At 60.8% G+C, this 27551-nt stretch overlaps 1 protein-coding gene across 2 annotated transcripts; it reads left to right on the top strand.

Moving 5' to 3' along the window:
- Window positions 1–966: 966 nt before the first annotated feature.
- Window positions 967–26361, top strand: fam210aa (family with sequence similarity 210 member Aa). Of its 2 annotated transcripts, none has more exons than XM_041189120.1 (4): window positions 967–1112; window positions 20888–21407; window positions 24140–24251; window positions 25684–26361. In XM_041189120.1, the coding sequence occupies exons 2-4, from the start codon at window positions 20932–20934 to the stop codon at window positions 25915–25917; spliced, it is 822 nt and encodes a 273-aa protein (XP_041045054.1). In that variant the 5' UTR covers window positions 967–1112; window positions 20888–20931; the 3' UTR covers window positions 25918–26361. The 2 variants fall into 2 exon arrangements, with proteins under 2 accessions (XP_041045054.1, XP_041045057.1); XM_041189123.1 differs by having other exon boundaries at window positions 977–1133.
- Window positions 26362–27551: the final 1190 nt, after the last annotated feature.

Raw genomic sequence — 27551 nt, 5'->3', positions numbered from 1 at the left:
GTTTTACCGTTTCCTGCCCAGTTTGTACTTTGGTGGGGGTGCCTCTAGCAGTTGACCTTTGACCCTTTGTGACAGCTGCCTTAAGCTTTGGTGCCTCCCCCAGCACATAGTCTTGAACCTTGGAATGTGCCAGTCTGCAACAGTTTTGAACGTCACAAGCTGCTGGTTCAATATGAGTTTAACATAACTTCCTCTTTTCCCCAAAAAATATATTTTATTTATAAAATTTCTAAAAGTTCATTACAAAACATCTTGATTTTAAAAATCACAAGTGCAATAAAATTCAACTTGCCTCCATGTAGCATGTTCCACTTTGAGATGCTTCAATACAATTGTAATACTCTTGATATTTACCATATACATTAATTACATATTAGGCATGCAGCCTGAAGGGAAAACGTTTCAAACTGAAGGTTACAGAGTACAAAAGAATTTAACTTTTCTTCATACAGCATGTTGCACTCTGAGATGCCAATACAATTTCAAAACTCTTGATAGTTACAACATACATTCCTTGTCAGGCATACAGCCATGGGGTCCAATACATTTTCTTTGTGTACAATGACTGAAAAGGCCTTACACAGCGACCTTTCCCCATTCTGCCTCAGTTTAGCATAACTTCCCTGCTTTTGACCTTGCTGAACATGATGGCTTTTTTAAAATTATTTTTCATTATTATTATGATGGCTTTTTTTTCCTGCTTATTTGGACTACCTTAGTGGGACTACGTCTTTCACATTCAACCAACTAACAGGTAACAAAGTGGTAAAACCACTAATAAACCATCTTTAGACAGCAACATTAAAAGGACATGAAACCAACATGGTCAGTAAACACGTGGAGCCAATAATGGGGGAGGGATGGGATCCCGTCGCGGAGCTTTCTAGGAATTGTAGTCCTTCCGTCTGGTGACGCCATTACCCCGGCCGGTGATGTACTACAATTCCCAGAGTTCCCCACGCCGGACCTGACGCTCGGCGCTAGCTCGCAGCAAAGGCGGCTGTGAGTGGAGGCGCAGGCGCAGGTGGCGGCCGCGGGGTTGGGGGGAGACGCAAGTAAACAAGACTCCCCTCACCCAAGCGACCGCTCCCCAGGACGGATCGAATACCGGGGTGAGAAACGCGGGCGGGAAGGTTAGTGGCTGCTCAGGAGCTGAAGGAGTAACCGAGGCCCGAGTGAGGCAGCCGGGTCCGGACCGCCTCAGCAGCGCGGTTAGGAGGGGAGGGGAGTGGTGAGGGGAGGGGAGTGGTGAGGGGGAGTAGGGGGGGGAGTAGATGGGGGGGAGGAGGGACAAGGGAGTGGGGGGGTGGGGGGGAGGGAGAGGGGGGAGGGGAGTGGGGGGGAGGGAGAGGGGAGTGGGGGGGAGGGAGAGGGGAGTGGGGGGGGAGGGGGGGAGGGAGAGGGGAGTGGGGGGGGGGAGTAGGGGGGGAGTAGATGGGGGGGAGGAGGGACAAGGGAGTGGGGGGGGAGGGGGGGGAGGGAGAGGGGAGTGGGGGGGGGGGAGTAGGGGGGGAGTAGATGGGGGGGAGGAGGGACAAGGGAGTGGGGGGGAGGGGGGGAGGGAGAGGGGAGTGGGGGGGGGAGTAGGGGGGGAGTAGATGGGGGGGAGGAGGGACAAGGGAGTGGGGGGGCTGGGAGGGAGGGAGAGGGGAGTGGGGGGGCTGGGGGAGGGGGGGAGGGAGAGGGGAGTGTGGGGGGGAGATGGAGAGGGGAGTGTGGGGGGGAGATGGAGAGGGGAGTGTGGGGGGGGAGATGGAGAGGGGAGTGTGGGGGGGAGATGGAGAGGGGAGTGTGGGGGGGAGATGGAGAGGGGAGTGTGGGGGGGAGATGGAGAGGGGAGTGTGGGGGGGAGATGGAGAGGGGAGTGTGGGGGGGAGATGGAGAGGGGAGTGTGGGGGGGAGATGGAGAGGGGAGTGTGGGGGGGAGATGGAGAGGGGAGTGGGGGGGGAGATGGAGAGGGGAGTGTGGGGAGGGGATGGAGAGGGGAGTGGGGGGGGAGATGGAGAGGGGAGTGGGGGGGAGATGGAGAGGGGAGTGGGGGGGGAGATGGAGAGGGGAGTGGGGGGGGAGATGGAGAGTGGGGGGGGAGATGGAGAGGGGAGTGGGGGGGGAGATGGAGAGGGGAGTGGGGGGGGAGATGGAGAGGGGAGTTGGGGGGGAGATGGAGAGGGGAGTGGGGGGGGAGATGGAGAGGGGAGTGGGGGGGGAGATGGAGAGGGGAGTGGGGGGGGAGATGGAGAGGGGAGTGGGGGGGGAGATGGAGAGGGGAGTGTGGGGGGAGATGGAGAGGGGAGTGTGGGGGGAGATGGAGAGGGGAGTTGGGGGGGAGATGGAGAGGGGAGTGGGGGGAGATGGAGAGGGGAGTGGGGGGGAGATCTAGAGGGGAGTGGTGGGGGAGGAGGGAGTCGGGGGAGGTGGGAGAGGGGAGCGGGGGGGGCAGAGGGGAGTGGTGGGGGCGGAGGGGGAGATAGGGGAGTGGTTGGGGGGGAGATGGGAGAAGGGAGTGGTGGGGGGGCGGAGGGGGAGATATGGGAGTGGTGGGGGGGGAGATGGGAGAAGGGAGTGTTGGGGGGGAGGAGGGGGAGGGGAGTGGTGGGGAAGGAATTGGGGGGAGGAGGGGGAGGGGAGTGGTGGGGAAGGAATGGTGGGGGAGGGGAGTGGTGGGGGGGGAGGGGAGTGGTGGTGGGGGAGGGGAGTGGTGGGGGTAGGAGGCGGGAGGGGAGTGGTGGGGGGGAGGGGAGTGGTGGAGGGGGGAGGGGAGTGGTGGAGGGGGGAGGGGAGTGGTGGAGGCGGGAGGGGAGTGGTGGGGGTAGGAGGCGGGAGGGGAGTGGTGGGGGTAGGAGGCGGGAGGGGAGTGGTGGGGGGGAGGAGGGGGGAGGGGAGTGGTGGGGGGGAGGGGACTGGTGGGGGGGAGGGGAGTGGATGAGGGGGAAGGGGAATGGGGGGGTGGGGGGGAGGAGAGTGGTGGGGGGGAGGGGAGTGTGGGCGGGAGATGGAGAGGGGAGCGTGGGGGGGAGGTGGAGAGGGGAGTGTGGGGGGGTAGGTGGAGAGGGGAGTGTGGGGGGGTAGGTGGAGAGGGGAGTGTGGGGGGGTAGGTGGAGAGGGGAGTGTGGGGGGGAGGTGGAGAGGGGAGTGTGGGGGGGAGGTGGAGAGGGGAGTGTGGGGGGGAGATGGAGAGGGGAGTGTGGGGGGGGATGGAGATGGAGAGGGGAGTGTGGGGGGGGGATGGAGATGGAGAGGGGAGTGTGGGGGGGGGTAGAGATGGAGAGGGGAGTGTGGGGGGGGAATGGAGATGGAGAGGGGAGTATGGGGGGGGGATGGAGATGGAGAGGGGAGTGTGGGGGGGGGATGGAGATGGAGAGGGGAGTGTGGGGGGGGGATGGAGATGGAGAGGGGAGTGTGGGGGGGGGATGGAGATGGAGAGGGGAGTGTGGGGGGGGGATGGAGATGGAGAGGGGAGTGTGGGGGGGGGATGGAGATGGAGAGGGGAGTGTGGGGGGGGGGATGGAGATGGAGAGGGGAGTGTGGGGGGGGGATGGAGATGGAGAGGGGAGTGTGGTTGGGGGATGGAGATGGAGAGGGGAGTGTGGGGGGGGGATGGAGATGGAGAGGGGAGTGTTGAGGGGGGATGGAGATGGAGAGGGGAGTGTGGGGGGTGGATGGAGATGGAGAGGGGAGTGTGGAGGGGGATGGAGATGGAGAGGGGAGTGTGGGATGGAGATGGAGAGGGGAGTGTGGGGGGGAGACGGAGATGGAGAGGGGAGTGTGGGGGGGAGACGGAGATGGAGAGGGGAGTGGGGGGGGAGATGGAGAGGGGAGTGTGGGGGGGAGACGGAGATGGAGAGGGGAGTGTGGGGGGGGAATGGAGATGGAGAGGGGAGTGTGGGGGGGAGACGGAGATGGAGAGGGGAGTGTGGGGGGGAGACGGAGATGGAGAGGGGAGTGTGGGGGGGAGACGGAGATGGAGAGGGGAGTGGGGGGGGAGATGGAGAGGGGAGTGTGGGGGGAGATGGAGAGGGGAGTGTGGGGGGAGATGGAGAGGGGAGTGTGGGGGGAGATGGAGAGGGGAGTTGGGGGGAGATGGAGAGGGGAGTTGGGGGGAGATGGAGAGGGGAGTTGGGGGGGAGATGGAGAGGGGAGTTGGGGGGGAGATGGAGAGGGGAGTTGGGGGGGAGATGGAGAGGGGAGTTGGGGGGGAGATGGAGAGGGGAGTTGGGGGGGAGATGGAGAGGTGAGTGGGGGGAGATGGAGAGGGGAGTGGGGGGGAGATCTAGAGGGGAGTGGTGGGGGAGGAGGGAGTCGGGGGGAGGTGGGAGAGGGGAGCGGGGGGGGCAGAGGGGAGTGGTGGGGGCGGAGGGGGAGATAGGGGAGTGGTTGGGGGGAGATGGGAGAAGGGAGTGGTGGGGGGGCGGAGGGGGAGATATGGGAGTGGTGGGGGGGGAGATGGGAGAAGGGAGTGTTGGGGGGGAGGAGGGGGAGGGGAGTGGTGGGGAAGGAATTGGGGGGAGGAGGGGGAGGGGAGTGGTGGGGAAGGAATGGTGGGGGAGGGGAGTGGTGGGGGGGGAGGGGAGTGGTGGAGGCGGGAGGGGAGTGGTGGGGGTAGGAGGCGGGAGGGGAGTGGTGGGGGTAGGAGGCGGGAGGGGAGTGGTGGGGGTAGGAGGCGGGAGGGGAGTGGTGGGGGGGAGGAGGGGGGAGGGGAGTGGTGGGGGGGAGGGGAGTGGTGGGGGGGAGGGGAGTGGATGAGGGGGAAGGGGAATGGGGGGGTGGGGGGGAGGAGAGTGGTGGGGGGGAGGGGAGTGTGGGCGGGAGATGGAGAGGGGAGTGTGGGGGGGAGGTGGAGAGGGGAGTGTGGGGGGGTAGGTGGAGAGGGGAGTGTGGGGGGGTAGGTGGAGAGGGGAGTGTGGGGGGGAGGTGGAGAGGGGAGTGTGGGGGGGAGGTGGAGAGGGGAGTGTGGGGGGGAGGTGGAGAGGGGAGTGTGGGGGGGAGATGGAGACGGGAGTGTGGGGGGGGGATAGAGATGGAGAGGGGAGTGTGGGGGGGGATGGAGATGGAGAGGGGAGTGTGGGGGGGGATGGAGATGGAGAGGGGAGTGTGGGGGGGGAATGGAGATGGAGAGGGGAGTATGGGGGGGGGATGGAGATGGAGAGGGGAGTGTGGGGGGGGGAATGGAGATGGAGAGGGGAGTGTGGGGGGGGGATGGAGATGGAGAGGGGAGTGTGGGGGGGGGATGGAGATGGAGAGGGGAGTGTGGGGGGGGGATGGAGATGGAGAGGGGAGTGTGGGGGGGGTTGGAGATGGAGAGGGGAGTGTGGGGGTGGGATGGAGATGGAGAGGGGAGTTTGGGGGGGGGATGGAGATGGAGAGGGGAGTGTGGGGGGGGATGGAGATGGAGAGGGGAGTGTGGGGGGGGATGGAGATGGAGAGGGGAGTGTGGGGGGGGAATGGAGATGGAGAGGGGAGTATGGGGGGGGGATGGAGATGGAGAGGGGAGTGTGGGGGGGGAATGGAGATGGAGAGGGGAGTGTGGGGGGGGGATGGAGATGGAGAGGGGAGTTTGGGGGGGGGATGGAGATGGAGAGGGGAGTGTGGGGGGAGATGGAGAGGTGAGTGTGGGGGGAGATGGAGAGGTGAGTGGGGGGGAGATGGAGAGGTGAGTGGGGGGGAGATGGAGAGGTGAGTGGGGGGAGATGGAGAGGGGAGTGGGGAGGGAGATGGAAAGGGGAGTGGGGAGGGGAGTGGGGGGGAGATGGAGAGGTGAGTGGGGGGAGATGGAGAGGGGAGTGGGGGGGAGATCTAGAGGGGAGTGGTGAGGGAGGAGGGAGTCGGGGGGAGGTGGGAGAGGGGAGCCGGGGGGGGGAGAGGGGAGTGGTGGGGGCGGAGGGGGAGATAGGGGAGTGGTTGGGGGGGAGATGCGAGAAGGGAGTGGTGGGGGGGCGGAGGGGGAGATATGGGAGTGGTTGGGGGGGAGATGGGAGAAGGGAGTGGTGGGGGGGCGGAGAGGGAGATATGGGAGTGGTGGGGGGGGGAGATGGGAGAAGGGAGTGGTGGGGGGGAGGAGGGGGAGGGGAGTGGTGGGGAAGGAATGGGGGGGAGGGGAATGGGGGGAGGGGAGTGGTGGAGGGGAAGGGGAATGGTGGGGGAGGGGAATGGTGGGGGTAGGAGGCGGGAGGGGAGTGGTGGGGGTAGGAGGCGGGAGGGGAGTGGTGGGGGTAGGAGGCGGGAGGGGAGTGGTGGGGGGGAGGAGGCGGGAGGGGAGTGGTGGGGGGGAGGAGGGGGGAGGTGAGTGGTGGGGGTAGGAGGCGGGAGGGGAGTGGTGGGGGTAGGAGGCGGGAGGGGAGTGGCGGGGGGGAGGGGAGTGGATGAGGGGGAAGGGGAATGGGGGGGTGGGGGGGAGGAGAGTGGTGGGGGGGAGGGGAATGTGGGGGGTGGGGGGGAGATGGAGAGGGAGAGGGGAGTGTGGGGGGGAGATGGAGAGGGGAGTGTGGGGGGGAGATGGAGAGGGGAGTGTGGGGGGGAGATGGAGAGGGGAGTGTGGGGGGGAGATGGAGAGGGGAGTGTGGGGGGGAGATGGAGAGGGGAGTGTGGGGGGGAGATGGAGAGGGGAGTGTGGGGGGGAGATGGAGAGGGGAGTGTGGGGGGGGATGGAGATGGAGAGGGGAGTTTGGGGGGGGGATGGAGAGGGGAGTGTGGGGGGAGATGGAGAGGTGAGTGGGGGGGAGATGGAGAGGTGAGTGGGGGGGAGATGGAGAGGTGAGTGGGGGGAGATGGAGAGGGGAGTGGGGAGGGAGATGGAGAGGGGAGTGGGGGGGAGATGGAGAGGGGAGTGGGGGGGAGATGGAGAGGTGAGTGGGGGGAGATGGAGAGGGGAGTGGGGAGGGAGATGGAGAGGGGAGTGGGGAGGGGAGTGGGGGGGAGATGGAGAGGTGAGTGGGGGGAGATGGAGAGGGGAGTGGGGAGGGGAGTGGGGGGGAGATGGAGAGGGGAGTGTGGGGGGGAGATGGAGAGGGGAGTGTGGGGGGGAGATGGAGAGGGGAGTGTGGGGGGGAGATGGAGAGGGGAGTGTGGGGGGGAGATGGAGAGGGGAGTGTGGGGGGGAGATGGAGAGGGGAGTGTGGGGGGGAGATGGAGAGGGGAGTGTGGGGGGGAGATGGAGAGGGGAGTGTGGGGGGGAGAAGGAGAGGGGAGTGTGGGGGGGAGATGGAGAGGGGAGTGTGGGGGGGAGATGGAGAGGGGAGTGTGGGGGGGAGATGGAGAGGGGAGTGTGGGGGGGAGATGGAGAGGGGAGTGTGGGGGGGAGATGGAGAGGGGAGTGTGGGGGGGAGATGGAGAGGGGAGTGTGGGGGGGAGATGGAGAGGGGAGTGTGGGGGGAGATGGAGAGGGGAGTGTGGGGGGAGATGGAGAGGGGAGTGTGGGGGGGAGATGGAGAGGGGAGTGTGGGGGGGAGATGGAGAGGGGAGTGTGGGGGGGAGATGGAGAGGGGAGTGTGGGGGGGAGATGGAGAGGGGAGTGTGGGGGGGAGATGGAGAGGGGAGTGTGGGGGGAGATGGAGAGGGGAGTGTGGGGGGGAGATGGAGAGGGGAGTGTGGGGGGGAGATGGAGAGGGGAGTGTGGGGGGGAGATGGAGAGGGGAGTGTGGGGGGGAGATGGAGAGGGGAGTGTGGGGGGGAGATGGAGAGGGGAGTGTGGGGGGAGATGGAGAGGGAGTGTGGGGGGAGATGGAGAGGGGAGTGTGGGGGGGAGATGGAGAGGGGAGTGTGGGGGGAGATGGAGAGGGGAGTGTGGGGGGGAGATGGAGAGGGGAGTGTGGGGGGGAGATGGAGAGGGGAGTGTGGGGGGGGAGATGGAGAGGGGAGTGTGGGGGGGAGATGGAGAGGGGAGTGTGGGGGGGAGATGGAGAGGGGAGTGTGGGGGGGAGATGGAGAGGGGAGTGTGGGGGGGAGATGGAGAGGGGAGTGTGGGGGGGAGATGGAGAGGGGAGTGTGGGGGGGAGATGGAGAGGGGAGTGTGGGGGGGAGATGGAGAGGGGAGTGTGGGGGGGAGATGGAGAGGGGAGTGTGGGGGGAGATGGAGAGGGGAGTGTGGGGGGAGATGGAGAGGGGGAGTGTGGGGGGAGATGGAGAGGGGAGTGTGGGGGGGAGATGGAGAGGGGAGTGTGGGGGGGAGATGGAGAGGGGAGTGTGGGGGGGAGATGGAGAGGGGAGTGTGGGGGGGAGATGGAGAGGGGAGTGTGGGGGGGAGATGGAGAGGGGAGTGTGGGGGGGAGATGGAGAGGGGAGTGTGGGGGGGAGATGGAGAGGGGAGTGTGGGGGGGAGATGGAGAGGGGAGTGTGGGGGGGAGATGGAGAGGGGAGTGTGGGGGGGAGACGGAGATGGAGAGGGGAGTGTGGGGGGGAGACGGAGATGGAGAGGGGAGTGTGGGGGGGGAGACGGAGATGGAGAGGGGAGTGTGGGGGGGGAGACGGAGATGGAGAGGGGAGTGTGGGGGGGGAGACGGAGATGGAGAGGGGAGTGTGGGGGGGGAGACGGAGATGGAGAGGGGAGTGTGGGGGGGAGACGGAGATGGAGAGGGGAGTGTGGGGGGGGAGACGGAGATGGAGAGGGGAGTGTGGGGGGGAGGGAGATGGAGAGGGGAGTGTGGGGGGGGAGATGGAGAGGGGAGTGTGGGGGGGGAGACGGAGATGGAGAGGGGAGTGTGGGGGGGGAGACGGAGATGGAGAGGGGAGTGTGGGGGGGGAGACGGAGATGGAGAGGGGAGTGTGGGGGGGAGACGGAGATGGAGAGGGGAGTGTGGGGGGGGAGACGGAGATGGAGAGGGGAGTGTGGGGGGGGAGACGGAGATGGAGAGGGGAGTGTGGGGGGGAGACGGAGATGGAGAGGGGAGTGTGGGGGGGAGACGGAGATGGAGAGGGGAGTGTGGGGAGGAGACGGAGATGGAGAGGGGAGTGTGGGGGGGAGACGGAGATGGAGAGGGGAGTGTGGGGGGGAGACGGAGATGGAGAGGGGAGTGTGGGGGGGAGACGGAGATGGAGAGGGGAGTGGGGGGGGGAGAGACGGAGATGGAGAGGGGAGTATGGGGGGGGGATGGAGATGGAGAGGGGAGTGTGGGGGGGGGATGGAGATGGAGAGGGGAGTGTGGGGGGGGGATGGAGATGGAGAGGGGAGTGTGGGGGGGGGAATGGAGATGGAGAGGGGAGTGTGGGGGGGGGGATGGAGATGGATAGGGGAGTGTGGGGGGGGGATGGAGATGGAGAGGGGAGTGTGGTGGGGGGATGGAGATGGAGAGGGGAGTGTGGGGGGGGATGGAGATGGAGAGGGGAGTGTGGGGGGGGGATGGAGATGGAGAGGGGAGTGTGGGGGGGGATGGAGATGGAGAGGGGAGTGTGGGGGGGGGATGGAGATGGAGAGGGGAGTGTGGGGGGGGGGGATGGAGATGGAGAGGGGAGTGTGGGGGGGGATGGAGATGGAGAGGGGAGTGTGGGGGGGGATGGAGATGGAGAGGGGAGTGTGGGGGGGGGGATGGAGATGGAGAGGGGAGTGTGGGGGGGGGATGGAGATGGAGAGGGGAGTGTGGGGGGGGGATGGAGATGGAGAGGGGAGTGTGGGGGGGGTTGGAGATGGAGAGGGGAGTGTGGGGGTGGGATGGAGATGGAGAGGGGAGTTTGGGGGGGGGATGGAGATGGAGAGGGGAGTGTGGGGGGAGATGGAGAGGTGAGTGTGGGGGGAGATGGAGAGGTGAGTGGGGGGGAGATGGAGAGGTGAGTGGGGGGGAGATGGAGAGGTGAGTGGGGGGGAGATGGAGAGGTGAGTGGGGGGAGATGGAGAGGGGAGTGGGGAGGGAGATGGAAAGGGGAGTGGGGAGGGGAGTGGGGGGGAGATGGAGAGGTGAGTGGGGGGAGATGGAGAGGGGAGTGGGGGGGAGATCTAGAGGGGAGTGGTGAGGGAGGAGGGAGTCGGGGGGAGGTGGGAGAGGGGAGCCGGGGGGGGGAGAGGGGAGTGGTGGGGGCGGAGGGGGAGATAGGGGAGTGGTTGGGGGGAGATGGGAGAAGGGAGTGGTGGGGGGGCGGAGGGGGAGATATGGGAGTGGTTGGGGGGGAGATGGGAGAAGGGAGTGGTGGGGGGGCGGAGAGGGAGATATGGGAGTGGTGGGGGGGGAGATGGGAGAAGGGAGTGGTGGGGGGGAGGAGGGGGAGGGGAGTGGTGGGGAAGGAATGGGGGGGAGGGGAATGCGGGGAGGGGAGTGGTGGGGGGGAAGGGGAATGGTGGGGGAGGGGAATGGTGGGGGTAGGAGGCGGGAGGGGAGTGGTGGGGGTAGGAGGCGGGAGGGGAGTGGTGGGGGTAGGAGGCGGGAGGGGAGTGGTGGGGGGGAGGAGGCGGGAGGGGAGTGGTGGGGGGGAGGAGGGGGGAGGTGAGTGGTGGGGGTAGGAGGCGGGAGGGGAGTGGTGGGGGTAGGAGGCGGGAGGGGAGTGGCGGGGGGGAGGGGAGTGGATGAGGGGAAGGGGAATGGGGGGGTGGGGGGGAGGAGAGTGGTGGGGGGGAGGAGAGTGGTGGGGGGGAGGGGAATGTGGGGGGTGGGGGGGAGATGGAGAGGGAGAGGGGAGTGTGGGGGGGAGATGGAGAGGGGAGTGTGGGGGGGAGATGGAGAGGGGAGTGTGGGGGGGAGATGGAGAGGGGAGTGTGGGGGGGAGATGGAGAGGGGAGTGTGGGGGGGAGATGGAGAGGGGAGTGTGGGGGGGAGATGGAGAGGGGAGTGTGGGGGGGAGATGGAGAGGGGAGTGTGGGGGGGAGATGGAGAGGGGAGTGTGGGGGGGAGATGGAGAGGGGAGTGTGGGGGGGAGATGGAGATGGAGAGGGGAGTGTGGGGGAGATGGAGAGGGGAGTTTGGGGGGGGGATGGAGAGGGGAGTGTGGGGGGAGATGGAGAGGTGAGTGGGGGGGAGATGGAGAGGTGAGTGGGGGGGAGATGGAGAGGTGAGTGGGGGGAGATGGAGAGGGGAGTGGGGAGGGAGATGGAGAGGGGAGTGGGGAGGGAGATGGAGAGGGGAGTGGGGGGGAGATGGAGAGGGGAGTGGGGGGGAGATGGAGAGGTGAGTGGGGGGAGATGGGGAGGGGAGTGGGGAGGGAGATGGAGAGGGGAGTGGGGAGGGGAGTGGGGGGGAGATGGAGAGGTGAGTGGGGGGAGATGGAGAGGGGAGTGGGGAGGGGAGTTGGGGGGGAGATGGAGAGGGGAGTGTGGGGGGGAGATGGAGAGGGGAGTGTGGGGGGGAGATGGAGAGGGAGTGTGGGGGGGAGATGGAGAGGGGAGTGTGGGGGGGAGATGGAGAGGGGAGTGTGGGGGGGAGATGGAGAGGGGAGTGTGGGGGGGAGATGGAGAGGGGAGTGTGGGGGGGAGATGGAGAGGGGAGTGTGGGGGGGAGATGGAGAGGGGAGTGTGGGGGGGAGATGGAGAGGGGAGTGTGGGGGGGAGATGGAGAGGGGAGTGTGGGGGGAGATGGAGAGGGGAGTGTGGGGGGGAGATGGAGAGGGGAGTGTGGGGGGGAGATGGAGAGGGGAGTGTGGGGGGGAGATGGAGAGGGGAGTGTGGGGGGGAGATGGAGAGGGGAGTGTGGGGGGGAGATGGAGAGGGGAGTGTGGGGGGGAGATGGAGAGGGGAGTGTGGGGGGGAGATGGAGAGGGGAGTGTGGGGGGGAGATGGAGAGGGGAGTGTGGGGGGGAGATGGAGAGGGGAGTGTGGGGGGGGAGATGGAGAGGGGAGTGTGGGGGGGGAGATGGAGAGGGGAGTGTGGGGGGGGAGACGGAGATGGAGAGGGGAGTGTGGGGGGGGAGACGGAGATGGAGAGGGGAGGGTGGGGGGGGAGACGGAGATGGAGAGGGGAGTGTGGGGGGGGAGACGGAGATGGAGAGGGGAGTGTGGGGGGGGAGACGGAGATGGAGAGGGGAGTGTGGGGGGGGAGACGGAGATGGAGAGGGGAGTGTGGGGGGGGAGACGGAGATGGAGAGGGGAGTGTGGGGGGGGAGACGGAGATGGAGAGGGGAGTGTGGGGGGGGAGACGGAGATGGAGAGGGGAGTGTGGGGGGGGAGACGGAGATGGAGAGGGGAGTGTGGGGGGGGAGACGGAGATGGAGAGGGGAGTGTGGGGGGGGAGACGGAGATGGAGAGGGGAGTGTGGGGGGGGAGACGGAGATGGAGAGGGGAGTGTGGGGGGGGAGACGGAGATGGAGAGGGGAGTGTGGGGGGGGAGACGGAGATGGAGAGGGGAGTGTGGGGGGGGAGACGGAGATGGAGAGGGGAGTGTGGGGGGGGAGACGGAGATGGAGAGGGGAGTGTGGGGGGGGAGACGGAGATGGAGAGGGGAGTGTGGGGGGGGAGACGGAGATGGAGAGGGGAGTGTGGGGGGGGAGACGGAGATGGAGAGGGGAGTGTGGGGGGGGAGACGGAGATGGAGAGGGGAGTGTGGGGGGGGAGACGGAGATGGAGAGGGGAGTGTGGGGGGGGAGACGGAGATGGAGAGGGGAGTGTGGGGGGGGGAGACGGAGATGGAGAGGGGAGTGTGGGGGGGAGACGGAGATGGAGAGGGGAGTGGGGGGGGAGACGGAGATGGAGAGGGAGTGGGGGGGGGAGACGGAGATGGAGAGGGGAGTGGGGGGGGGGAGACGGAGATGGAGAGGGGAGTGGGGGGGGGAGACGGAGATGGAGAGGGGAGTGGGGGGGGGAGACGGAGATGGAGAGGGGAGTGGGGGGGGGAGACGGAGATGGAGAGGGGAGTGGGGGGGGGAGATGGAGAGGGGAGTGGGGGGGGGAGACGGAGATGGAGAGGGGAGTGGTGGGGGGGGAGACGGAGATGGAGAGGGGAGTGGGGGGGGGAGACGGAGATGGAGAGGGGAGTGGGGGGGGGGAGACGGAGATGGAGAGGGGAGTGGGGGGGGGGAGACGGAGATGGAGAGGGGAGTGGGGGGGGGGGAGACGGAGATGGAGAGGGGAGTGGGGGGGGGGAGACGGAGATGGAGAGGGGAGTGGGGGGGGGGAGACGGAGATGGAGAGGGGAGTGGGGGGGGGAGACGGAGATGGAGAGGGGAGTGTGGGGGGGGAGACGGAGATGGAGAGGGGAGTGTGTGGGGGGAGACGGAGATGGAGAGGGGAGTGGGGGGGGGGAGACGGAGATGGAGAGGGGAGTGGGGGGGGGGGAGACGGAGATGGAGAGGGGAGTGGGGGGGGGGGGAGACGGAGATGGAGAGGGGAGTGGGGGAGGGGAGACGGAGATGGAGAGGGGAGTGGGGGGGGGGGAGACGGAGATGGAGAGGGGAGTGGGGGGGGGAGACGGAGATGGAGAGGGGAGTGGGGGGGGGGAGACGGAGATGGAGAGGGGAGTGGGGGGGGGAGATGGGGAGAGGAGTGTTTGGGGGGAGGAAGGGGGAGAGGAGTGTTTGGGGGGAGGAAGGGGGAGAGGAGTGTTTGGGGGGAGGAAGGGGGAGAGGAGTGTTTGGGGGGAGGAAGGGGGAGAGGAGTGGTGGGGGGGAGGAAAGGGGATGGAGGGTAGAGGGGAGTGGTGGGGGGAGGAGGGGGGAGGGGAGTGGTGGGGGGAGGTGGGGGGAGGGGAGTGGTGGGGGGAGAAGGGGGGAGGGGAGTGGTGGGGGGAGGAGGGGGGAGGGGAGTGGTGGGGGGAGGAGGGGGGAGGGAGTGGTGGGGGAGGAGGGGGGAGGGGAGTGGTGGGGGGAGATGGGAGGGGAGTGGTGGGGGGAGGAGGGGGGAGGGGAGTGGTGGGGGGAGGAGGGGGGAGGGGAGTGGTGGGGGGAGGAGGGGGGAGGGGAGTGGTGGGGGGAGAAGGGGGGAGGGGAGTGGTGGGGGGAGGAGGGGGGAGGGGAGTGGTGGGGGAGGAGGGGGGAGGGGAGTGGTGGGGGAGGAGGGGGGAGGGGAGTGGTGGGGGGAGATGGGAGGGGAGTGGTGGGGGAGGAGGGGGGAGGGGAGTGGTTAGGGGGAGATGGGAGGGGAGTGGTGGGGGGAGAATGGGGGAGGGGAGTGGTGGGGGGGAGATGGGAGGGGAGTGGTGGGGGGAGGAGGGGGGAGGGGAGTGGTGGGGGGAGGAGGGGGGAGGGGAGTGGTGGGGGGAGAATGGGGGAGGGGAGTGGTGGGGGGAGGAGGGGGGAGGGGAGTGGTGGGGTGGGAGGGGAGTGGATGAGGGGGAAGGGGAATGGCGGGGTGGGGGGGAGGAGAGTGGTGGGGGGGAGGAAAGTGGTGGGGGGGGAGGAGAGTGGTGGGGGGGAGGGGAATGTGGGGGGTGGGGGGGAGATGGAGAGGGAGAGGGGAGTGTGGGGGGGAGATGGAGAGGGGAGTGTGGGGGGGAGATGGAGAGGGGAGTGTGGGGGGGAGATGGAGAGGGGAGTGTGGGGGGGAGATGGAGAGGGGAGTGTGGGGGGGAGATGGAGAGGGGAGTGTGGGGGGGAGATGGAGAGGGGAGTGTGGGGGGGAGATGGAGAGGGGAGTGTGGGGGGGAGATGGAGAGGGGAGTGTGGGGAGGGGATGGAGATGGAGAGGGGAGTTTGGGGGGGGGATGGAGAGGGGAGTGTGGGGGGAGATGGAGAGGTGAGTGGGGGGAGATGGAGAGGGGAGTGGGGAGGGAGATGGAGAGGGGAGTGGGGGGGAGATGGAGAGGGGAGTGGGGGGGAGATGGAGAGGTGAGTGGAGGGAGATGGAGAGGGGAGTGGGGAGGGAGATGGAGAGGGGAGTGGGGAGGGGAGTGGGGGGGAGATGGAGAGGTGAGTGGGGGGAGATGGAGAGGGGAGTGGGGAGGGGAGTGGGGGGAGATGGAGAGGGGAGTGGTGGGGGGGAGACGGAGATGGAGAGGGGAGTGGGGGGGGGAGAGACGGAGATGGAGAGGGGAGTGGTGGGGGGGAGACGGAGATGGAGAGGGGAGTGGGGGGGGGAGACGGAGATGGAGAGGGGAGTGGGGGGGGGGAGACGGAGATGGAGAGGGGAGTGGGGGGGGGAGACGGAGATGGAGAGGGGAGTGGGAGGGGGGAGACGGAGATGGAGAGGGGAGTGGGGGGGGGGAGACGGAGATGGAGAGGGGAGTGGGGGGGGGGAGACGGAGATGGAGAGGGGAGTGGGGGGGGGGAGACGGAGATGGAGAGGGGAGTGGGGGGGGGGGAGACGGAGATGGAGAGGGGAGTGGGGGGGGGGGAGACGGAGATGGAGAGGGGAGTGGGGGGGGGGAGACGGAGATGGAGAGGGGAGTGGGGGGGGGAGACGGAGATGGAGAGGGGAGTGTGGGGGGGGAGACGGAGATGGAGAGGGGAGTGTGGGGGGGGAGACGGAGATGGAGAGGGGAGTGGGGGGGGGGGAGACGGAGATGGAGAGGGGAGTGGGGGGGGGGAGACGGAGATGGAGAGGGGAGTGGGGGGGGGGAGACGGAGATGGAGAGGGGAGTGGGGGAGGGGAGACGGAGATGGAGAGGGGAGTGGGGGGGGGGAGACGGAGATGGAGAGGGGAGTGGGGGGGGGGAGACGGAGATGGAGAGGGGAGTGGGGGGGGGAGATGGGGAGAGGAGTGTTTGGGGGGAGGAAGGGGGAGAGGAGTGTTTGGGGGGAGGAAGGGGGAGAGGAGTGTTTGGGGGAGGAAGGGGGAGAGGAGTGTTTGGGGGGAGGAAGGGGGAGAGGAGTGGTGGGGGGGAGGAAAGGGGAGGGAGGGGAGAGGGGAGTGGTGGGGGGAGGAGGGGGGAGGGGAGTGGTGGGGGGAGGTGGGGGGAGGGGAGTGGTGGGGGGAGAAGGGGGGAGGGGAGTGGTGGGGGGAGGAGGGGGGAGGGGAGTGGTGGGGGGAGGAGGGGGGAGGGGAGTGGTGGGGGAGGAGGGGGGAGGGGAGTGGTGGGGGGAGATGGGAGGGGAGTGGTGGGGGAGGAGGGGGGAGGGGAGTGGTTAGGGGGAGATGGGAGGGGAGTGGTGGGGGGGAGATGGGAGGGAGAGTGGTGGGGGGAGAATGGGGGAGGGGAGTGGTGGGGGGGAGATGGGAGGGGAGTGTGGGGGGGAGATGGGAGGGGAGTGGTGGGGGGAGGAGGGGGGAGGAGGGGGGAGGGGAGTGGTGGGGGGAGGAGGGGGGAGGGGAGTGGTGGGGGAGGAGGGGGGAGGGGAGTGGTGGGGGGAGAAGGGGGGAGGGGAGTGGTGGGGGGAGGAGGGGGGAGGGGAGTGGTGGGGGGAGGAGGGTGGAGGGGAGTGGTGGGGGAGGAGGGGGGAGGGGAGTGGTGGGGGGAGATGGGAGGGGAGTGGTGGGGGAGGAGGGGGGAGGGGAGTGGTTAGGGGGAGATGGGAGGGGAGTGGTGGGGGGAGAATGGGGGAGGGGAGTGGTGGGGGGGAGATGGGAGGGGAGTGGTGGGGGGGAGATGGGAGGGGAGTGGTGGGGGGAGGAGGGGGGAGGGGAGTGGTGGGGGGAGGAGGGGGGAGGGGAGTGGTGGGGGGAGAATGGGGGAGGGGAGTGGTGGGGGGAGGAGGGGGGAGGAGAGTGGTGGGGGGGAGGAGAGTGGTGGGGGGGGAGGAGAGTGGTGGGGGGGAGGGGAATGTGGGGGGTGGGGGGGAGATGGAGAGGGAGAGGGGAGTGTGGGGGGGAGATGGAGAGGGGAGTGTGGGGGGGAGATGGAGAGGGGAGTGTGGGGGGGAGATGGAGAGGGGAGTGTGGGGGGGAGATGGAGAGGGGAGTGTGGGGGGGAGATGGAGAGGGGAGTGTGGGGGGGAGATGGAGAGGGGAGTGTGGGGGGGAGATGGAGAGGGGAGTGTGGGGGGGAGATGGAGAGGGGAGTGTGGGGGGGAGATGGAGAGGGGAGTGTGGGGAGGGGATGGAGATGGAGAGGGGAGTTTGGGGGGGGGATGGAGAGGGGAGTGTGGGGGGAGATGGAGAGGTGAGTGGGGGGGAGATGGAGAGGTGAGTGGGGGGAGATGGAGAGGGGAGTGGGGAGGGAGATGGAGAGGGGAGTGGGGGGGAGATGGAGAGGGGAGTGGGGGGGAGATGGAGAGGTGAGTGGGGGGAGATGGAGAGGGGAGTGGGGAGGGAGATGGAGAGGGGAGTGGGGAGGGGAGTGGGGGGGAGATGGAGAGGTGAGTGGGGGGAGATGGAGAGGGGAGTGGGGAGGGGAGTGGGGGGGAGATGGAGAGGGGAGTGTGGGGGGGAGATGGAGAGGGGAGTGTGGGGGGGGAGACGGAGATGGAGAGGGGAGTGTGGGGGGGGAGACGGAGATGGAGAGGGGAGTGTGGGGGGGGAGACGGAGATGGAGAGGGGAGTGTGGGGGGGGAGACGGAGATGGAGAGGGGAGTGTGGGGGGGGAGACGGAGATGGAGAGGGGAGTTTGGGGGGGGAGACGGAGATGGAGAGGGGAGTGTGGGGGGGGAGACGGAGATGGAGAGGGGAGTGTGGGGGGGGAGACGGAGATGGAGAGGGGAGTGTGGGGGGGGAGACGGAGATGGAGAGGGGAGTGTGGGGGGGGAGACGGAGATGGAGAGGGGAGTGTGGGGGGGGAGACGGAGATGGAGAGGGGAGTGTGGGGGGGGTGACGGAGATGGAGAGGGGAGTGGGGGGGGAGACGGAGATGGAGAGGGGAGTGGGGGGGGGGGAGACGGAGATGGAGAGGGGAGTGGGGGGGGGAGACGGAGATGGAGAGGGGAGTGGGGGGGGGGGAGACGGAGATGGAGAGGGGAGTGAGGGGGGGGAGACGGAGATGGAGAGGGGAGAGTGGGGGGGGGGGAGACGGAGATGGGGAGGGGAGTGGGGGGGGGGGGAGACGGAGATGGAGAGGGGAGTGGGGGGGGGGGAGACGGAGATGGAGAGGGGAGTGGGGGGGGGAGAGACGGAGATGGAGAGGGGAGTGGTGGGGGGGAGACGGAGATGGAGAGGGGAGTGGGGGGGGGAGACGGAGATGGAGAGGGGAGTGGGGGGGGGGAGACGGAGATGGAGAGGGGAGTGGGGGGGGGGAGACGGAGATGGAGAGGGGAGTGGGGGGGGGGAGACGGAGATGGAGAGGGGAGTGGGGGGGGGGAGACGGAGATGGAGAGGGGAGTGGGGGGGGGGGAGACGGAGATGGAGAGGGGAGTGGGGGGCGGGAGACGGAGATGGAGAGGGGAGTGGGGGGGGGGAGACGGAGATGGAGAGGGGAGTGTGGGGGGGGAGACGGAGATGGAGAGGGGAGTGGGGGGGGGGAGACGGAGATGGAGAGGGGAGTGGGGGGTGGGAGACGGAGATGGAGAGGGGAGTGGGGGGGGAGATGGGGAGAGGAGTGTTTGGGGGGAGGAAGGGGGAGAGGAGTGTTTGGGGGGAGGAAGGGGGAGAGGAGTGTTTGGGGGGAGGAAGGGGGAGAGGAGTGTTTGGGGGGAGGAAGGGGGAGAGGAGTGTTTGGGGGGAGGAAGGGGGAGAGGAGTGGTGGGGGGGAGGAAAGGGGAGGGAGGGGAGAGGGGAGTGGTGGGGGGAGGAGGGGGGAGGGGAGTGGTGGGGGGAGGAGGGGGGAGGGGAGTGGTGGGGGGAGAAGGGGGGAGGGGAGTGGTGGGGGGAGGAGGGGGGAGGGGAGTGGTGGGGGGAGGAGGGGGGAGGGGAGTGGTGGGGGGAGGAGGGGGGAGGGGAGTGGTGGGGGGAGAAGGGGGGAGGGGAGTGGTGGGGGGAGGAGGGGGGAGGGGAGTGGTGGGGGGAGGAGGGGGGAGGGGAGTGGTGGGGGAGGAGGGGGGAGGGGAGTGGTGGGGGGAGATGGGAGGGGAGTGGTGGGGGAGGAGGGGGGAGGGGAGTGGTGGGGGGGAGATGGGAGGGGAGTGGTGGGGGGAGAATGGGGGAGGGGAGTGGTGGGGGGAGAATGGGGGAGGGGAGTGGTGGGGCGGAGATGGGAGGGGAGTGGTGGGGGGAGGAGGGGGGAGGGGAGTGGTGGGGGGAGAATGGGGGAGGGGAGTGGTGGGGGGAGGAGGGGGGAGGGGAGATGGGAGGAGGGGGGAGGGGAGTGGTGGGGTGGGAGGGGAGTGGTGGAGGGGGGAGGGGAGTGGTGGGGGGGAGGAGGGGGGAGGGGCAGTGGCGGGGGTGAGGAGGGGGGAGGGGCAGTGGCGGGGGTGAGGAGGGGGAGGGGAGTGGTGGGGGAGGGGAATAGGGGAGTGGTGGTGTTGGGGAGAGGGGAGGGGAGTGGTGGGGGGGAGCGGAGCGGACTGGTGGGGAGGAGCGGGGAGGAGAGTGGTAGGGGGGGAGGGGAGGAGAGTGATGGGGGAGAGGAGCGAGCGGAGTGGGGGAGGGGAGTGGTGGAGGGGAAGGGGAGTGGTGGAGGGGAAGGGGAGTGGTGGAGGGGAAGGGGAGTGGTGGAGGGGAAGGGGAGTGGTGGAGGGGAAGGGGAGTGGTGGAGGGGGGAGGGGAGTGGTGGAGGGGGGAGGGGAGTGGTGGAGGAGGAGGGGAGAGTGGTGGGATAAGGGAGAGAAGTGGGGGAGGAGGAGGGTAGAGTGGGGGGGGTGTGGTAGAGGAGGGGAGAGTGGTGGGGGGAAGGGAGAGGAGAGGGGAGGGAGAAGGGAGAGTGGTAGGGCGAAGGAGTGGGGGGAGGGGAGTGTTGGAGGAGAGGAGCGGGGAGGGGAGTGGTGGAGGGGAGAGGGGAGTGGTGGGGGGAGGGGAGGGGAGAGTGGGGGGAGGGGAGGGGGAAGGGAGGGGGAAGGGAGGGAGAGTGGGAGAAGGGAGGGAGAGTGGGAGAAGGGAGGGAGAGTGGGAGGGGGAAGGGAGAGTGGGAGGGGGAAGGGAGAGTGGGAGGGGGAAGGGAGAGTGGGAGGGGGAAGGGAGAGTGGGAGGGGGAAGGGAGAGTGGGAGGGGGAAGGGAGAGTGGGAGGGGGAAGGGAGTGGTGGGGGGAGGGGGAAGGGAGTGGTGGGGGGAGGGGGAGGGGAGTGGTGGGGGGAGGGGAAGGGAGAGTGGGGGGAGGGGAGGGGGAAGGGAGAGTGTGGGGAGGGGAGGGGGAAGGGAGAGTGGTGAGGGGGAAGGGAGAGTCGTGGAGGGGAGGGGGAAGGGAGAGTGATGAGGAGGAAGGGAGAGTGGGGGGAGAGTGGTGAGGGGGAAGGGAGGGGAGAGTGGGGGAGGGGGGGAAGGGAGAGCGGTGGGGGGAGCAGTGGAGGGGGAGCGGTTTGGGGGGAGGGGGAAGGGGTAGAGCGGGGGGGAAGGGGGAGCAGTGTGGGGGAGGGGAGGTTGAGGGGGAGTGGAGGGAGGGGGAGAGGAAGGGGAAGCGGGGGGGAGGCGGGTGCGGTGGAGAGGAGGGGGAGTGGGTCAGAGTGGCTTTGGGGGGAGGGGCAGGGGTCGGAGTGGGTGTAGGGTGCTGGGGGCTTGGAGAGGGGTGGGGCTTAGTGGGGGAGGGGCAGCAGTTGGAGAGAGGAGGGAGAGGGGTGGGGCTTGGTGGGGAGGGGCAGCGGTTGGAGAAAGGTCGGGGAAGGGATTGGGGGGGGTCAGAAATGGGTGTATAGGGGGGCGGTGTAATTGAAGGGGAACAGCAGCTAGACTGGTCATTTATTGCTACTTGTGAATCAGTGCTATGTCCATGTTGGCTGACGTGTTTGCTGAAGAAACAGCATGCTTGAGAATAATTAATTGGCAGTGAAGCAGGTTGGAATATCCTGAGCTTATGGAATGTGATGGGGGAGAGCCATCAGAATCAGATTCTATTTCATTTAAACAAGCTCATTATTAACTTCTGTCACTTGTTTATAGTACTTGTAGGGGTTTAAGGCCTAGGTTTTTATGTACAATGTATCATGTGTCTGTAGAGTTTAAAGGATTGGGCTTATTGATACAAAATAAAATGCAAGCTCAAACAATTGACAGTGAAAGGATAGTTAGGAATGTGGGAATGTGTGCAGAAGTGGTATAGTCAAGGAGGGAGAAATTTTTCGCTAACACTTCCCTGTTTTCTTTCCAGTTTTTCTTCACTGGGCCAGAAATTGGTAGACTGACAACTTAAAAATGCAGAGGTATTTCCTTCAGGCCATCCTCTGGCACTCAAAACAAGTTTGCAATGCTCGGCCATGTGCCACACTCCTGTTTACAGCTACCTCTGGGAAAATGCCTTTCCTTATCCCACACTGGGGGCAACTCCTGTACACATCACGTCCAGTCATTGCCTCTGAACAGAGAAGGCCAAATCTGCAGGATGAACCATTTACCACACACCACAAGGGCGTTGGGCAGGAGCCCAAGACTTTGCCAGGGAATGACCCACAGCAAGATACCTTGTCGGAGTCAGTTCAGAAAACCTACTTTTCCCACACAAAACTGAATCAAGAGGCAGCAAGTGTGGAAACGGATCCCCTCCAGGACCCTTCGATAGGCCTTTTTCAAAGATTCAAGAGGACATTCAAACAGTATGGGAAAGTCATGATTCCAGTGCATCTGTTGACATCCACTATGTGGTTTGGTGCATTCTATTATGCAGCATTGAAGTAAGTTACAAGTTATATTGATCGCCCTTTTTAAGTTTTCAGAATCCTCATTGCCTCTAGTTCTTTTGCCAATTACTTTTAAATCTCTGTCCCCTGAGTTCCTGACCTTTCTGCCACTGGGAACAGTTTCTCCTTATTTACTCTTCTCAAAACTGTTCACAATTTTGGACACTTCCCGTCTTAGACATCTCTGTTCTTGGGAGAATGACCACAGCTTCTACAGTCTTTTTACATAACTGGTCCCTGATCCCTGGTACCATTCTAGTAAACCTCTTTTGCACCCTCTCGAAAACCTTGACATCCTTCCTAAAATATGGTTCTCAGAATTGGATGCAACACTCCGTTTGAGTGTCAGCCATGTCTCAGATGCTAGCATTCTTGTTTCTGGGTCACAAGGTTCCTGGTTCAAGTCCTGCTGTAGAGCTTGAGCACAAAAATCCAGGTTGATGCTCTAGTGCAGTACTGAGGGAGTGCTGCATTGTTAGAAATGCCGCCTTTCCGATAAGTCATTAAACTGAGGCCCCATGTTCCTTCCATCTGCTAATATACAGGACCCTGTTCTTTGCAGACAAAATTAATACACACATTGCCATGGAGCACAGACCAGTTGTTGGTGACTGACAGTTAACTGCCAAACATTGTTTGAAGTTTAAACCAGGCAGCTTGAACCAGTGAATGGCTGTCACTTATTTTGTTTAGCTGAAACAGGCACAATGTCTTTACCAATCAGAGTCCACTTGCCAACCAATGAGCACACTTCTCATACAGTATAAATTTGTTATTTTCTCTTATTGTGTTCCTGCAAATTATCCCGATGAGTGCAAAGATGAGAAAAATCTTTAACAATGTCTGTTTTTCAGCAAAATTGTATAGTTTGTATTTCCACAAACAAATAGTTCAGTCATGTTGGCAGATTCTGATCTTCATTGTTCAAGTTAAGGGTGAGCGCAGGCTGGCAGAGGGTGATATGTGGCATCATTATCTTGTATGTGTCAGGGAAAGAACTGAAACTTACCTCTCTCTCACTGTCAATTGCTACACCCCTACTGTGTTCCTACCACCACCCCTGCTCCCAAGACCCTTTTTTCTGCTCTCGGTTACACCCTCTTTTTTTTAAATTGCCTTAAAGCATTTAAGGAAAAAAGTACTCGGCACTCCTGACATGTGCCAGACCAAAGAGGGAAAATGTCGGGGATGTGCAGCTTCTCTGAACTTCTGGCATATACCAGCAGCACACATGATTCAAAATGTGTCATGTAACTTTCTTAATTTTTGTTTTGTTTAAAACCTTTGAACTTTTTGAAATATACATTTTTTTAAAAGGCAAGGCAAAAGTGCTTACAGAAACATTTTGAATGATTCAATGGGTTTACCAATTCATGACATTGAAAGCTGAAACAAAATGGGATAATAATGACAAAAATTTACAATTTGAAAAATTATCTAAAAGTTATGACTACAACCAAGTGAAGTTTGTATATGGAAACTGTATATTGGCTACACCCAAGATTTTTAACTTATAAAATAGATAAAAATTTACATTCAATGCATGTAATAAATAATTAAATAGTATGTAACAGTAAATCTGTAATTATTTTTTACAAGGTTTTTGTTCCTTCCCCCTTCACTGTACCAATCGGCATAACTGATTTGTTAGAAGAATGGTACTGCTGGATGATATCAATAAAACCAGATCCTTAAGTGCGGAAGCTGTACTGAATGCCGCAAAGCAAAATCTAGTAATTCAAACTGATCTGTATTCACACACAGTCTTGGTGTTTGTTTTGGAGGCAGCATGGAGGGGGGAGAGGGAGGATGCATATTGCATGCAGTGTGTGTGAAACATCTTCTCATTAGATGGAAATTTGGGCTAATGTTATGAAGCTAAAATTGCCAGAACTTCATTGTTGGTCTTTATTTTCTTGTTTAGAATTATGGTTTGAAGAAAAACCTAGATTTTGAATTTTAATTCTTTGCAATTGTTCAGCATTCTTCTGGGCAGGGCAGGGCAGGGGTGTTTACTCCCAGGATTGGAGCTGCTGCATTTTGAACCGGCACCAGAAACAGAGACCTTCAGGCTGCCCTGCCGCATGCCCCAATGAACATTTCTCATGCTTTTACATTTCCTGGTTGTTTGTTGTCTTAGCACCTTTTTCTTTACTTCAATACATTCCCCTTTAATTAAAACCCAAATATTAATCATGCTTTGGACAATGTCCTAGTTAGTTGGGCTGTCTGATTAAATGTCCAGTAACTGTTACTTATTAAAGAATTATAAATAATTTTTGCAATCGAAATTCATTTTTAAGCTGTGTATTGGAGTATCAGTGATGCACAACACCAGAATCTGAGCCTGTGCCAAATGTTTAATGTCGGTTGTCCTACTGTAGGTCAGGCATTCCCATGCGCAAAAGGGGACCAATTAAAGGGATTGGCATCTTCTGGTGACCCTTGCACAGTCCTGAGAACTCAAATAAGGTATAGCTGACCATCCTTGTCTTTCCATGTATATTTCCCAGTAAGACAAAAAGAGGAAGAGAATTTTTAAAACAATAGAAACAAATGAAATAAATGTTTAAAAGAGCTAGAGCAGATGTGTTCAGTACCGTATTTTCACTGCAGTGGTTAGCTTACTGCTATTTTCATTTAGTGAAGGCATCACTTAAAGTAAAATAGCCTTTTTTTAAACAAAATACGCAAGTGCTGAAAAAACCTTCTGTTTTTATTTCCAGAGGTATTAATGTGGTTCCATTCCTTGAGTACATTGGAGCGCCCAAGGGTATAATACAAATTTTGAGTCATTCTCATGGTGGAAATGCACTGACTGCTTATGCTTTGTATAAGGTGAGTAACATGTTGAATTGAGCTGGGCTTTGCATTGCTAGTAATGTGATCTGTGTTTGTAGAATTGTTTTTTAAATTATTTTGTTGCTGCGTATGATTGGAAAGAATTTTAATCTGTAAGTGACTGGACAGATAAACGGCAAATAAAGTCTAATACTGATCGATGCAGTTCTTGCATTGTGAAAGAATGAGTAGGAAAGTGAAGTGAAGGTCGCCATGGTCCCAGAGGACTAGAGGCTGCTCTCTCGTTAGAGAGAGACAACTGTTGGTGAGTTTAACCTGAGGTCATCACACCTCAGGAGAGCAGCTTGGTTGAGAAGGCAGGCCTTCGTGGATGACTTCAGCTGTTACGGCAATTGAACCCACATTGTTGGCGTCACTCTACATCACAAACCAGCCGTCAAAAGGAAATGACATAATTCACATAGGGAGGCTCTAGTAGATGCCCAAAAGTGACAGTAATTTGCAGATGAAAAGAAACTTGGACTGTGAACGTTATCCACAAGCATACATTATCCTAGGCTTTATTAATAGGGGCATAGAGTGCAAAAGCAAGGAGGTCATGTTGAACTTGTATAAGCCACTAGTTCGGCCTCAGCTGGAGTATTAACGTCCAATTTGAGCATTGCACTTTAGAAAAATGTGAAGGCATTGGAGAGAGTGCAGAAAAGATTCATGAGAATGGTTTCAACAATGAGGATCTTCAGTTATGAAGATAGTTTGGAGAAGATGGAAGTTTTCCTTGGAGAGAAGAAGGCTGAGAGGAGATTTGATAGAGGTTCTCAAAATCATGAATGGTCTGGACAGAGTAGATAAGGAGAAACTGTTCCTACTTGCGAAACAATCGAGAACCGGAGAGCACAGATTTAAAGTAATTGGCAAAAGAAGCAATAGCGACATGAGGAAAAACTTTCATGCAACGAGTGGTTAAGGTCAGAATGCTTTGCCTGAGGGTATGGCGGAGGCAGGTTCAATCAAGACATTCAAAAGGGAATTAGACTGTCTTCTGAAAAAGAAGTATGTTCGGGGATACAGGGGAATGGTACAAGGTGAATGGTTTGTTTGGAGAGCTGGTGCAGACACGATGGGCTGAATGGCAGCCTTCTGCGCTGTAACAATTCTGTGAAGAACTTTGTCACTGTTAGTGTCCAGATAGTGAGGTGAATCATAACTGTAGTCCTGCAGAGCAAACAGCTGAAGGTTTTTCTAAAGAAATTATAATTTTGTAGAATTAGTACCTGATCCCGCAACTAAAACTAAAAATTTCTTAACGTTACATTCTACACTTATCAACACTGAGCAAAAATGGGAGTTGATGTGTTTTTTTAAATCTCTTACTAATGGTGATTTTCAGCCTTTCACCTTAAGATCTGACTTCACAAATCTTTAGAATTACCGAAGATTAATATTTTTGTTTACTTCTCTTTTATAGCTTGCCACACCAGCCAGGTACACTGTAACATTGGGAGGAACATCCTTTGCAGTTAAGTATCTCCGCTCACGTGGTTACTTACCGACACCCCCTCCAATGAGAGAGTATTTACAGGATAGAATGGAAGAAACCAGAGAGCGATTCTCAGAAAAAATGGAGGAAACAAAAGAACTTCTTAGTGAGAAGATACAAGAAACCAAAGACATGGTCTCCTTCAGGAAAAAGAAAGAATAAATCTGTGGAGGGCAAACTGTTAAAAATCTGAAAACATCGACCACCCCTGAGTTTCAAAGCTGAGATACTTTGTTAAGTAACACTCTAAACTCTTGGTATCTGGGAATTGCCAATGGTTTGTTGTGATATCAGGCAGTGTTGAAATGGTTTCCGAAACAATTAGATAATCTTGTGTGGAACATTTTAATAACTTGGGAGGAAGAAGGGTAACAAAAATGGACTCGCAACAGATATCCTGTATCCAGTGGTGTCAGAAAAGGAAATTCAGTAGATTATCATACTCTAGTTTCTACATAGACTGGTTAACCTTAGAGCATTTCAAATGAGTTCAAGACTCTAACACCTTTAAAAGAATTTCAGTCACTGAAATGTCTACTGAAATGGACCTGTTATGTGTAATGTGACAACTTCAAAAAAATAAAATCCAATCACTTATAAAATGAATCATATTAAGATAAGTGGTCACATTTCGGTGATTCCAATGCTGGGTATTGCTGAGCTGCAGTCTGAAACTCACTGGCACTCAGCAAAGTTTCCTGAACAATTAAACACTGTTGACCTGCACCAGTCTTTCCTGAAAAAGGGGGCACTACCCCACCTTAACAGAAAAATATATTATCCATCACATGATATTACACTCCCACCCTGTAATTCAAGGGTGCAAATTTCATGCTTGAGAAGGAAGGAAGGTAAGGATCATACATTGAGGTATTGTAGCTCATTTGATTATCTATTGGCAAGGCAAAAAAGTTTGATAATTAGGGATTTTATCTTCACTCTTCCTAATATACTGGAAATATCTTGTTAAAAATAATCATTAAGCTGAATTTTGGCCCTAGCAAAGTCAGTCTTGAACAGCTCTAAAAGATGACATTTGGTGGTTGAGTTTGTGAGGATTACTCTTGAGTGTTCATAGTAATGCATTTGAACAAAATCACCAGTCTTTAGCTCTTGCTAAGACCCAGCTCTTTGCAGTTGGCTTGAAAATTGTCTTCAAGGAAAGGGAGACTAATGTATCAAGTTCTTAACCAAGAATCAGATCTAATTGTACTTACTAAATAAGACTCAGACGTTGAAATTACATATCCACCTCTGTACATAACCCATTTCAATTATATCTTAAATATCAAATGTAGTTTTCTAATATCCAATTACTTGAAACCTAAGTTGATCTGAATTGGTTCAATAAGATCATTTAATTTTTATAGCTCCTTAACCATAGATTAGAAAATTCATTACATTTTTTCTTATACTTCACTACCTGAGGTAGTTTTACAAAGGTTCTGTTTGCTTCCAAATGATGCAGGAAGTAATATGCAGAACTTGAGCCATATAGTCTAGGAAGGTGTCAAGATTTGACCCCTTTTTTTTGCTGAGTTGGGTCATCTCATCAAGTGAGCAGTTGAAGATAAAATTAGCTTTAGCACTGCCAGGTGACAGAGGAAGGAAAAGCTACTTGACCTGGTCTTTGCCAGTCCACTTGTCGCAGATATAGCTGGCAATGACAGCATTGGTAGGTGTGACCACTGCACAGTCCTTGGGGAGATGTAGTTCTATCTTCACACACAACACCTTCCCATCTTATTGTGTGGCACTACTGATGTGCTAAATTGGATAGATTCAGAGTACGCCTA

The sequence above is a fragment of the Carcharodon carcharias genome, chromosome 6, assembly GCF_017639515.1.
Source record: "Carcharodon carcharias isolate sCarCar2 chromosome 6, sCarCar2.pri, whole genome shotgun sequence".
NCBI lineage: Eukaryota > Metazoa > Chordata > Chondrichthyes > Lamniformes > Lamnidae > Carcharodon > Carcharodon carcharias.
This window is presented reverse-complemented; position numbering and strand designations above follow the sequence as displayed.

Bases quoted from the DNA above. Each gene is read 5' to 3' on its own strand.
- fam210aa (XM_041189120.1), top strand. From the start codon at position 20,932: ATGCAGAGGTATTTCCTTCAGGCCATCCTCTGGCACTCAAAACAAGTT. The intron at 21,408-24,139 runs GTAAGTTACAAG...TTTTATTTCCAG, and splicing joins TTCTATTATGCAGCATTGAA to AGGTATTAATGTGGTTCCAT. The intron at 24,252-25,683 runs GTGAGTAACATG...TCTCTTTTATAG, and splicing joins CTGCTTATGCTTTGTATAAG to CTTGCCACACCAGCCAGGTA.